We start from the raw sequence: 11,775 nt of genomic DNA on the forward strand, positions 1-11,775 counted from the left end.
ATTATGTAGTTCACACTGGCTTTAAAATCACTGTATAGAGCCCAGGGAAATAGCTCAGTAGAATAAGCACTTGCCTGGCAAGTACAAGAGCCTGAGTTCAATCCCCGGTTCCGCAAAAAAAACAAAAAGAAAAGAAAAAAAAAAATAAAATCACTGTATAGACCAGGCTGGCCTTGAATTCATGGCAGTCCTCCTGTCTCTGCCCCTCTCTGCCCACTAGGAGTACAGTTGTGTACCCCCACGCCCACCCAGCATCGCTGTATTCATTACAATCCTTTACTTCTGCTAGATTAGTAATGATACTACCTTTTCATGTCACCACCTCTCCCTTCCTCTTCTTCTTGTTCTTTTTTTTTTTTTCTTCTTCTTTTCTTTTTTCTTTTTGCGGAATCGGGGATTGAACTCAGGCCCTTGTGCTTGCCAGGGAGGCGCTTGTTCCACTGAGCCATCTCCCGGGCCCCATAAAGCAGGGTCTAGCTGTGTAGTTTTTTGTTTTTTTTTTTCTTTTGCACAGGGGAATTGAACTCAGGACCTTGCATTTGCTGAGCAAGCACTTATGCCACAGAGCTATAACCCAGCTCCCTTCCTCTTCTTTTTCTCCCCTCTTCTTCCTTTTCCTCCTATATCCCTCTGCAGAAGTTTTGTCAATTTTATTGATCCTTTAAGTTTTTCTGAGGCTGGGGATTTAGTTCAGCAGCACAAGTACCTACCTGGCAAGTGCAAAGTTCTGAGTTTGATTTCTAGTAGCCCCCTCAAAAAAAAAGCCTAAAATATAGTTTCATTTATTTTTCTCTTTTAATCTCTATTTTATTTATTTGTTTTCTTTTTATTTTTTTTTTCTTGTGCTTCCTTTGAGCTCAGATTGCTCATATTTTCTACTTTCTTGAGATGAAAGTTTAGGTTATCAATTTAAGAGTTTTCTTTTTTTGTTTAGTTTAGGCTGGCCTCAAATTTATGACAATCCTCCTGCCTCAGCTTTTGAGAGCTAGGCTTATAGGCATGCACCACCACACCCAGCCAAGAATTTCCTTTTTTATTTTGTCTTTATGAGATAGGGTCTCATTGTGTAGTTCAGACTGGTCTTGAGCTCACTTTGTAGCCCAGGCTGGCCTGGAACTCACAAGGATCCTCCTGCCTCAGCCTCCTGAGTGCTGAGATTACAGGTGTGTGCCACCATAGCTGACCAGAATTTCCTTCCTTGTAAGTGTAAATACAGTTTAAATTTCCCTTGCAGCACTATCTTAGCCACCTTTCTTAATTTTAATGTTATGCTCTTGTTTTCAGTATTTTCTAATTTCTTTTAGGACTTGGCACATTAATTGCTAGATGTATAGCATTTAATTTCTACGTATTTTTTCTCTATTGGTTTCTAATTTAATTCTAACATTGTGGGGCCAGCCAAATAGCTCAGCAGATTAAAGCACCTGCAAGCAGACACAGGGGCAGGGGTTTGATCCCCCCTCCTGCTATGCCCCTGGGGTGCTCTGAGATGGCAATTGAGAGTGGGCGTGGTGGTGCGTGCCTGTAGTTCCAGGTCTTGGGAGGCTGTAAACAGGCGCATCACTACCAGTCTGATCTAGTAGTGAGACCCTGAAAACCCTGCAGACCCTTCCCTAAAATACAAAAAAAAAAATTCTAACATGGTCAGATAATATATTGTGACTTTAATCCTCACAAATGTGTTGCTGATGTTTTCTGGTCTAAAATGTGTTCTGTCCTAGAAAATATTGCCCATGCCCTGAGAGAGCATGCTCTCTTCTGAAGTGGACATGTGCTACAGATGTTAGTTAGGGTTACTTGGTGTTTATTTATTTATTTATTTATTTATTTAGGTATATTTTAGGAAAGGGTCTACAGGGTATTCAGGGTCTCACTACTAGATTAGACTCATAGTGATCAGCTTGTTTACAGCCTCCCAAGAGCTGGGATTACAGGTGTGTGCCACCCCACCCAGCCTCAATCGCTGGCTCAGGGCATCCTGGGGGCATAGCCAACACTGTACTACAGGGATCGAACCCTGGTCCCTGTGCTCTGCCTAAGCAGGCACTGTAGTCTGCTGAACTATCTGGCAGGCCCAATATTTCTCCTAATACTGTATCCTCTTAAGACTTTAACTTATTATATTTCATTTTATTTACTTGGGTTTCTCTTTTTAGTTTTTTGGGGGCTTTTTTTTTTTTTTTTTTGCGGAACTGGGGATTGAACTCAGGCCCTTGCACTTACCAGGGAAGCGCTTATTCCACTGAGCCATCTCCCCAGCCCCCCCTTTTTTAAAGACTTATTTATTGATTGATTCAGGGTCTCGCTATGCAGCTTGGACTCATAGTGATCCTCCAGTCTCAGCCTCCTCAGCACTGGGATTATAGGCATGTGCCACCACATCCAGTCTTAGTGACCAGCTTGGTGCAGGGCTGGCGTGGCATGCAGTATCAGTGATCGAACCTAGGTCCTTGAGCTTGTCAGGCAGTCACTTAGACCACTGAGCTATCTCCCCGGCCCCTTATTTGTTTTTTGTAAAAACAGGGTCTCACTATGTAGCCTAGACTGACCTAAACCGCACAGCAATCCTCCTGCCTCAGCCTCCCGAGTGCTGAGAATACAGCCATGTACTACCACACCTGGCTCACTTATTACTTTAATGCCTATGTGTTATTTTCATCTATTAGTTTGTTGTTTGCTAGGTAGTTCTTTCTCTATATTTTCAGAAGTCCTTCTACTTCCCACGGGACCTTAACAGCCTATCTTCAGCTATGTTCACAAGGTCATGTGGGGTCACATCTAGTCATCTTCTTGAGGCTTTTTACTGTGTTTTCTAGATCAAGTGGATGGCTCTTTTACCATTTGTGTGGTGAAGGATGATTCTAAAATCAGCATTGAACCGTGAGTTGGAACACATTTAGAACCTGCGGGTCCTTCTGAGTGACCTTCTGGGGTACCAGTGTCAGCTTTCCCAAGGGCTTCTTTTTCATGGGAAGGGCAGGTCTAGCTGCAGAGGCTCCCAGGGGGAAAAGCTGCGGATGGCTCCAGAGGTATGAGGCAAGATGGCACAGTGGGAGACCTGTGAGCTCTGTGGACTGTAGCTGGCAGAAGTGGCAGGGTAGCAGCGGGTACCTCCCTATCCTAGAGGGATACCCCAAGTGGTAAATCTGGCCATGAAGAAAAACAGAGGAACAAGGAGAATCCCTGGAGAGCTTTCCAAAGCACCTGGTACTTGTCAGGGTGATGAGTGGCTGTGTCTGAGAGATGGCAGTGGGTGTCCCCAGAGCAGGCCTCGGCTGACAGTGGCGCACACAGCTCATCTCTGTTCCTGTCATCTTTGCGTCTCATGTTTCAGACACATCAACATAGGAAGCCGCTTTCAGGCTGAGATCCCAGAGCTGCAGGAAAGGTCTCTGGCCAGAACTGATGAGCACGTGGCCTCTCTAGTTTGGAAGCCGTGGGGTGATGTGATGACCAACACGGAGACGCAGGACAGAGGTGGCCATGGCTCTAGGGTCGGGTTCCCAAGGCCCCTCCTTCCCCTTCTGCTCCAAGGAGTCTGTCCCCTTGACTTCCTCCTGTCCCTGGGGAGGGGCAGGGGAAAGGGTTAGCTCCTCCATCTTGCAGTCTCCTGCTGACCTCACCCACAGCAACTGGCCAGGCCTTCCAGAGTCAGTGCTGTGCTGGACCTGGACTCTTCCCCTTGAGGGAGATACGCAGAGGGGAGGTGACAAGCAGCCTCCCTATGAGGTCCAGGAAGGTTTCCTCCTTGGCCCCTGCTGACTCCTTTGGTGTCTTCCTCCTCACTCACTCCTGCCACTCTCTCACCTCCGCCGGAACCACAGTGACAGAGTTGTGCAACGTGGCGTGTTCCAGCGTGATGCCGGGAGGGGGCACCAACCTGGAGCTTGCCCTGCACTGCCTACATGAAGCCCAGGGCAGCGTTCAGGTGAGGTGGTAGGGGCGCCCTGCTCTCCTGCGGCCAGGGCTTGGAGGTGCATACACGTGCCATGGGTGTGGAAATGTCAAATGAGACCAGCAGAAGGAAGGCTCCCCATCCCTCTTCAGTGGCTTGTGAGTCCAAGGCCAACCTGAGCTACACAGCAAGACACTGATTCAATAATCAAGTAATTAAATACCTAGTTAAGCTAGTATGGTGGTGCACACCTATAATCTCTGTATTTAGGAGGTTGAGGCAGGAGGATCACTGAGTCTGAGGTCAGCTTGTGCTAAAAAGTGAGTTCAAGGCCAGCTTGAACTGCACAGCAAAACCCTGCCTTAAAAAGACAAAAAAAAAAAAAAATTAAAGTAAAAAGCAACTTACTAGCTAATGATGACAGCTATAGTAAAAATAAAATGGGGTGCTGAGCTAGAGTGCTCCTCCAAGCCCCAGTCCCTGATAGAATAAGGAGCTTGTGCCAGAATAAAGGAGTACACACTGCTTCTTTAATCAAGGATGTCTTCTCTCTGTGGGAAAGATAATAGCTGCCCTCTGAAGGGTGCTTCATGCTGCTGTCACCAGCCCCAGCCTGGCCACTCACTGGTCCAGGCAGCCCAGCCCCTTGAGCAGCCCTAGGATCAGAACTCTGGGTTGCCTGTGAGTGTTGTTCAAATGAATGAAAGGCCAACGATGATCCTGCACCTCACTGCCCTCGTACCTGGGAATGGCCTCCCCTCCTCTCCTTCCAGGTGGCCCTGGAGATGCTCTTACTCAGAGGAGCCCAGAAGCCGAGGACCCACCCACTGGCTGACTATCGATACACAGGTGACTGGTCAGAGGCTGCTGGGATGCTGGGGTGGCTCAATCCCCTCCAACAAATTGGCGCAATGGGGCTCCGCCTCTGCCTCCTGGATTCCCCTTGTGCCCTTCAGCAGCCTTTCTGGAAGGGCCTGTCCCTCCAGGGTAACTCAGCAGGCACAGGTTTCTGCTCACTGGAGTCTGCCTCCCTCCTGGTCGAGTTGTTCCCTTGGAGCTGTGTTCAACCAGGGGATAGGAGGGCCACAGTCACCTCAGGTTCCAGTAGAACCTGAAACCTGGAGTGAGCCATGGGGGCCTCAGCTGCCACATCTGTACAGCCAAGGGCAGGGATGACCTTGTGGGCTTTTGTGGGGATGGCAGGAGACTGGCAGGTGACTGGTGCTTAGTGATAGCAGCTTTCACCAGGAGGCCCCACTGGAGGAGTGTCCTCTTGGATGTGTTCTTTGACAGGTTCAGACATCTGGACCCCCATGGAGAAGAGGCTCTTTAAGAAGGCATTCTGTGCCCACAAGAAGGACTTCTACCTGATACACAAGACGGTAAGGCAGCTAGAACAGCTACGACAGAGGAGTGGGAGGGCCCTTGGCGCCCAGTGCCCCACCCCTCACCTGTGCCTTGTCCTGTCCAGACTGTCTCTTCTGGCTGGCCACAAGAGGCAGAAACGCCCATGCGTGCATACTAAATAGAAGAGTATGTTGTTTTTTTTTTTTTTTCCGGTGGTGGGGCGGGGACCGGGACCGAATTTAGGCCCTTGCACTTGCCAGGGAAGCGCTTATTCCACTGAGCCATCTCCCCCGCCCGAGTCTGCTGCTTTTATTTCTTCTTTTTTCTTTTTCTTTTTTGTTTTTTTGAGACAGGGTCTCACTGTGCAGCTCAGGCTGGCCTTGAGCTTACTTGGTAGCCCAGGCTGGTCTCAAACTCACAGTGATCCTCCCACCTCAGCCTCCCAAGTGCTGAGATTACAGGCATGTGCCACCACACCTAGCTATCTCTTCTTTTTTAAATATGAGGTACTTGAAGCTGCTCATAATGAAAGTACAAGGTTTGGTAAATTTTGACATATTCACACACCTGGAAACCATCACCATAACCAAGACAAGGAATAACAGATCTACGGCCCCCCACAGCTTCCTTCTGCCCCCTGGGACCCACCACCCATACCACTCCCTGTCACTAAATCCATTTGCACTTCCTAGATCCTTCCATGAATGGAACAGCCACAGAGCATGTGTTCTGGTCTGTCTAGCTTCCTGTATTCCACATGGCTGAGGTTTGTCCTTGTTGCACATATTGACAACTCATCCCTTTTACTACTGAATAGTAGTACTCCATGGCATGGACACTCCACAGTTTGTTTAATTTTTCATGAATTGATGGTCATTTCAGCAGTTTCCAATTCAAGACAATTAAACAGCAGTTGTAGAGCCACTGAGATAGCTCAGCAGTCTAAAGCACTTGCTTAGGCAAGCGCCGGGGACTACAGCTTGATCCCTGGCACCACATGCTGTGCCAGCCCCGCCCTCAGGGTGGGATGAGCCCGCCAAAAGCAATTATGAAGCCAGGTGTGTTGGCATGCCTATAATCCCAGCTCTCGGGAGGGTGAGGCAGGAGGATTGCCGTGAGTTCAAGGCCAGTTTGTACTACATAGCAAGGCCCTGTCTCAAAAAAGCAAAAGGAGCCCAGGTGTGGTGGTGCACACCTGTAACCCCAGCACTCAGGAAGCTGAAGCAAAAGGATCATTGTGAGTTCAAGACTAGTCTGGGCTACAGAGTGAGCTGAAGGCCAGACTCATGTGGGAGTCCACTTTCACAGTTCACTGTGCTTTGTAAACTGACAGCTAGTGTCTTGCCCCCCATTTTTTATCCCATACTGGGGATTGAGCCCATGGCCTTCACCCTGAACTACATCCCAGCCCTTCTGTAAATACATTTGTTTTTTATTCAGGGTTTCACTAAACTGATAAATTGTGTAAGCTGTGCTAGAATTTGGCATCGTCATGCTTAAACCCTGCTCAGTATAGGGGTTACAAGCCTGTGCCACCATGCCTGGTTTGAGGGCATTCAGTGTAGTCCCTGCTGTAACCATGTAGCTGTTGGTCTGAGGTTGCAGTGAGCGCTGCGTGCATCTCTCTGTAGGGAAGAGCTCCCGGGCTGGGGTTGCTGCTCTCACGCTCTGTGCTAAGGGCTGGTGACTACTGTGGCAGCACTTGCCACCTGGAGGGATGCTGCAGCCCCTGCCTCTGCAGCACAGGGAGTGGAGTTGTAGGGGAAGGGCTTTGGGCAGGTGCCAGCTGGCCAGCGGTAGGATCATCCTGCAGGGACTGTAAGGTGCTGCCTACAGTCTGCTTCTGTTTTCTTCCACTAGATTCAGACAAAAACAGTGGCACAATGTGTTGAGTACTATTACATCTGGAAAAAAATGATCAAGTTTGACTGTGGCCGAGCTCCAGGGCTAGAAAAGAGGGTCAAGAGAGACCTGGATGAAGTAGAAAGGACAGAAGAAAAGGTAGAGGCTCTAGAGGGAGAGGGTGGCGGGCCCCTGTGGTCGGATAGCCACTTCAGGCCCAGCCAGAGATGGAGAAGTGGCCCTGAGGGAAGCTCTGCCTGCTCACTGCTTCTGCCTTTCAGGGCTGCAAGGTCAGTGCCCCTGTTTTGTTTTGCTCACCACTGCAGGTCACCTGTAGCCCTCAGGACAGACCCAGCCACAGCCCAACACCTGAGTTAAAGATAAAGACCAAGAGTTACAGGAGGGAGTCCATCCTTAACTCCAGCCCAAGTGCAGGTCCCAAGCGGACCCCTGAGGCACCAGGGAGTGTGGAAAGTCAAGGCGTTTTTCCATGCAGAGAGTGTGAGAGGTACCTGGCCCAAGCCTTGGGTGTTCATACCACCCTAGCCTCTCCCTCCTCACCCTGACCCTGTGTTCTCTGACAACCCTTCAGGGTATTTGACAAGATCAAGAGTCGGAATGCCCACATGAAGCGACACCGCCTGCAGGAGCACACAGAGCCTGTCCTCAGGGTGAAGTGGCCAGCAAAGCCCTTCCCACTGAAGGAGGAAGAGGAAGAGGAGGAGGAGGAGGAGGAACTGGGCACTGACATCAGCCCCCTGCAGTGGTGACTCCCTGTGGGCAGCTGGCTTGGCCTGGTCTGGTCTGGTCTGGTCTGGTCTGGGCAGGGCGTGTAGTCCTGCTTTGCCTCCCTGCACCTCTCCACCCTTCCCGTCTGCTATTGGCAGCTTCCCTAGCAAACCTGTGGCCACTTAGTCACAAACAGGCAGAGAAGCCGTCATTGGACAGCTGCTGAGTCCCTGACAGGTGTGGCCAGATGTTCCATTTTCTTGAGTTTGAGTCTCTCTCCTTCCACACTGCATGCAGCAGGGGAATGCACAGCTCTTAAGTGTGAGCGTCCAGCGTGGGTTCCTCACCTCGGTTAGCCAAAGCCAGGATGCAGAGAGTCAGTGGGAAGGTGTCCTGGGATCTCCAGCTCCAGGCCCTGCCTCTAGGCAGGCTCTCTGCTTTCTGGATCCTGTCCCCCATCTCGAGAGGACTTGTACATTGTTAGGTGTATTTTTTTATGTATCTGTGTGAAAACCTTATTAAATCGGGTTCTTGAGCAGCTGTCTTCCCACTTCACAGGCTGTGGGTCCCGAAGAGGTTCTGAGCTCCAGCCACCTGCTGTGAGTGCCGCTGCCTACCCCGGAGGGTGTGTCCTGCTGGCGTTCAGTCATCATACATTTACTAAGCACCAATTCCTGCCCCTGCAAAGCAGGGACATAGTAAAGCAAGAGGGGAAAGGCCCTTTCCCCACAGAGTTCTGTTTTTAGGAGCTGAAAGATAGTGGTAATAAGCAGCAAAAAAGGTGATTTTAGGTTGTAACAAGGTGCGCTTTGGGCCATCATAACAAAAGATGCAGGGTAGGCCTGAGTCACCAGGACATCAGTGTTCAGCCTGAGGTGAGGGACCCACGTAGAAGGTGGCAGGGTGCCCAGGCTGCCACAGAGGCTAGCACAGCAGCTGCACACAGCCCCCGCCTGCAGAAGGGCAGGAAGAGTGTGACCTCCTCTCCTGTCCCTTTTTTGAAGAGCCAGGGAGACCTGCAGCAGTCCCCAGGGACTGTCCCTTGGGTCTCATGGGCCAGGATGGCAACCTGAGTTCAGCTTTATGCTGTCCCAGCAGTGGGAAGGAAACAACCAGCTGTCCTAGCCCATGGAGATCTATCTGTAGGACAAGGAAAAACTAGTGTGTCCTCTCAAGTTTGTTGCCACCTGATCAAAGCTGGAATCCCTGTAGCCAGGCAAAGAGGAAGAAGCCACAGTGACCACTGGGTAGGGCAGACCACTGTGCTGCCTACAAATAAATGGAAGAAAATAAAAAGTCAAGTCCTAGTGAGTGCAGGAGCACAGAGTTAGGTGCACGGCCAGGGGAGGGTGGGAGCTGGCCCAGTGAAGTGCAGACTGCTTGGGAAACTAGCCTGGGGTGTTAGGCAGGTGAAGGCCCTCCACAGGGCCTACTTACAGAGCTCTCTGGTGCAGTGCAGAGACCTCAAGGGACAAGATCGGAAGCCCGGAAAGTGGCTCAAAAGCCCCATGGTGAGATGACAGTGGCCTGGCCTGGGGTAGCGGCAGAGTGTCAAAAGCATGGAGCTTAGGGATGTGTTTTCTTTCTTTCTTTCTTTCTTTCTTTCTTTCTTTCTTTCTTTCTTTCTTTTTGTTCCTTTTTATTTATTTATTTTTATTTTATTTTTTCCCATAATTTTATTGATAAACAAATAGCTATGAGACAGTTTCAAATCAAATTCGTAGGACAGTTTCAATAATTCACACATTGCATACATTCTTCCTAGTGGTTAATTGCTGTACAAGATGCAGACATGATATCCTATTTACAAATACCATTAGAACAAATCACTCTATTCATTAAGAGAATGTAACTATTTATCTATCCTAACAACTTTGAATACACAGATACAAAGTGAACATCGGTATCCCCTTTTTTTGTTAAGTTCCGTTATTTGAATATTATAGGTGTGTAAACTCAGTAAAATATTCTAAAAGAGTCCAGTAGCCCTTAATAGTATTGGGTCTTCCGCTTCACTGGCAGTGTCAGAAATTGTTGATCTGAGTCCCCTATAGCTCAACATAACAGCATGGCTTTACTTCTTATATTTCATTTTTATACTTTTCTGCTGGATGGTTAAGACCAAGGTAAAGTAGGACCTATGCAACAAGAGTTGTAGCTTTTGGGTCTGATAAGGTCAGTGAAATCCCCTCAGGATTGATCCTGAGATCCTGTACCTCAGATTGTAGAACCTTTGTCAGTGTCAGCCATGTGGATGAGTCACGGCCATTGCTTGGCCAGTGTGCTCTCTGTGAAGGCCTGAGAGAATGTTTTCTCTCCAGGTGACTCTCCTTAGGCACACTCTACATCATCGATCACTTTCCTCTTTGGCCCCATAATCTCCTTGATCAGAAAATTTGGGACACTACTGAGTTACATGACATTACAGTACAGGTTCTCATATGTCCTGAATCTTAATTGACCTTAGAAGGCCAGGGCCAAAATGTTGGCTTTCCTTGCAGCCCTCCTTTTTCTCTAATTTTTTTCTGCAAACTTAGGTTGTTAACCATCCAGAAGACAAGCTTATTGTTATTACCATACAACTTAGGCTGTTAAGCTTAACCTCACTATCTGTCTGCAAGGGGTGTGTTTTCTAAGTAGAGTCCACAGGCTTGTTCATGGTCATACTGCAAGCAGGTAGGGCAGAAGGGAAAAAAGTTCAAGGCTGCTGATAAGTTTTTTGGCAGCCAATAAAGAGATAGGAAAGATAAAGAAGCCTTTATGAACTCCAAAGACCCAGAGAAGATCAAGGGCAGATGGGGCAGGTAGGTCCTGCGGCCTGAGACACGGAAAGCGGGGGCTTTCATGGACTTTGGCTCAAGCTAGAGTTTGAGGGAGATGTTTAGAAATATCTGAGGGTACTAGAATACAAAAAAGAAAAATATCTGAGGAGCTGACTGGGGCCTTCCCTGTGGCAGCAGGAAAGGTGAAAGGAAACTGCACCCTGGGCCATATTGGAGAAGAAGTAGGGAGGTGGTCTCGGGGAAGATACGCTGTTGTTTTAAGTCCTGCGTGCAGCTATATTAGATGACTGCCATAATAATTCAGCAGTTCATACTAGGGCCAGAACCTGTCATTTGCCATGGAAGTGTTGGGACTCAGGCAGCTGTGATGATGCTGTTAGCGAGGCAGCATGACCCCGACTGCACTGCAATGGGGTCACGTATGTACTGGTGGGTGCTGCGTTCTGAGGGGAAGGCAGGGCCAGCAGAGTTGACAGCACTGTCGCAGGGTCACACAGAAGGGCCACATTTCAGCTAAGTTAGTATTTGAGAGGGAGAGAAACAGGCAGCTGTTTGAAGCAGTTGGAACACTTTGGTTAAGGGAAAAGGGTTCAGGGAGCCTATGAACCTAGCCTTGTGCCCTGGCCCCTCATCCAGCATTGCTGGCCCAGGGCAAGTCGCCTTCCTGTTTGAATCTCAGTTTTCTTAGTCTGTAAAATGGGATGGAGAATGCCTCCCTCAGTGTTTCGGTCAAGTGAGAAAATGTAAATTAAGTACTGAGCAGGAGCACTGTGTGCCCTGAACACTACTACCACCACCTAAGGAGCACTTCCTTGCTGCCACTTGCTGTTGCTTGGGTCCCACCTAAGTGACTGAACTCTGGAAATGAAGTTGAGTTAAATGTTAGGACTATTATCTATTGCTGCATAACAAATTACCTTCAAATTTAACAGGTTAAAACAAATGGAAGCTTTTATGATAGTGTGGCCTTGACAGACCCGGAACTGAAACTGCTCGTGGTAATCCAGACCCCCCACCTGCCCGTGGTCAGAGTACAGTCACAACCACAAGCAGTAGCTCCGGAAAGTTCCTTCTGTGTAAGATGAGAGGTGGACTAAGGTTTCTTCAGGGTGACCCTCCTCAGCTGACACCCACCTCAGATAACATTTTCTTAAACAATGGACCTGATTATTTGGTTAC

General features: G+C 48.8%; 1 protein-coding gene across 2 annotated transcripts in view; it reads left to right on the forward strand.

Annotated features, from left to right (window-relative positions):
• Znf541 (zinc finger protein 541) overlaps window positions 1–7,854 on the forward strand; it is a 23,056-nt gene extending 15,202 nt beyond the window's left edge. For both annotated transcript variants that reach the window (XM_004644266.1, XM_023704603.1), the window contains 8 exons: window positions 2,817–2,880; window positions 3,335–3,477; window positions 3,825–3,928; window positions 4,669–4,744; window positions 5,189–5,277; window positions 7,103–7,243; window positions 7,411–7,592; window positions 7,677–7,854. In XM_004644266.1, the coding sequence (XP_004644323.1) occupies window positions 2,817–2,880; window positions 3,335–3,477; window positions 3,825–3,928; window positions 4,669–4,744; window positions 5,189–5,277; window positions 7,103–7,243; window positions 7,411–7,592; window positions 7,677–7,854 (977 nt within the window). The remainder of the gene's footprint in view (window positions 1–2,816; window positions 2,881–3,334; window positions 3,478–3,824; window positions 3,929–4,668; window positions 4,745–5,188; window positions 5,278–7,102; window positions 7,244–7,410; window positions 7,593–7,676) is intronic.
• Window positions 7,855–11,775: the final 3,921 nt, after the last annotated feature.

This window comes from Octodon degus, unplaced genomic scaffold, assembly GCF_000260255.1.
Source record: "Octodon degus isolate 3935 unplaced genomic scaffold, OctDeg1.0 scaffold00197, whole genome shotgun sequence".
Lineage (NCBI taxonomy): Eukaryota > Metazoa > Chordata > Mammalia > Rodentia > Octodontidae > Octodon > Octodon degus.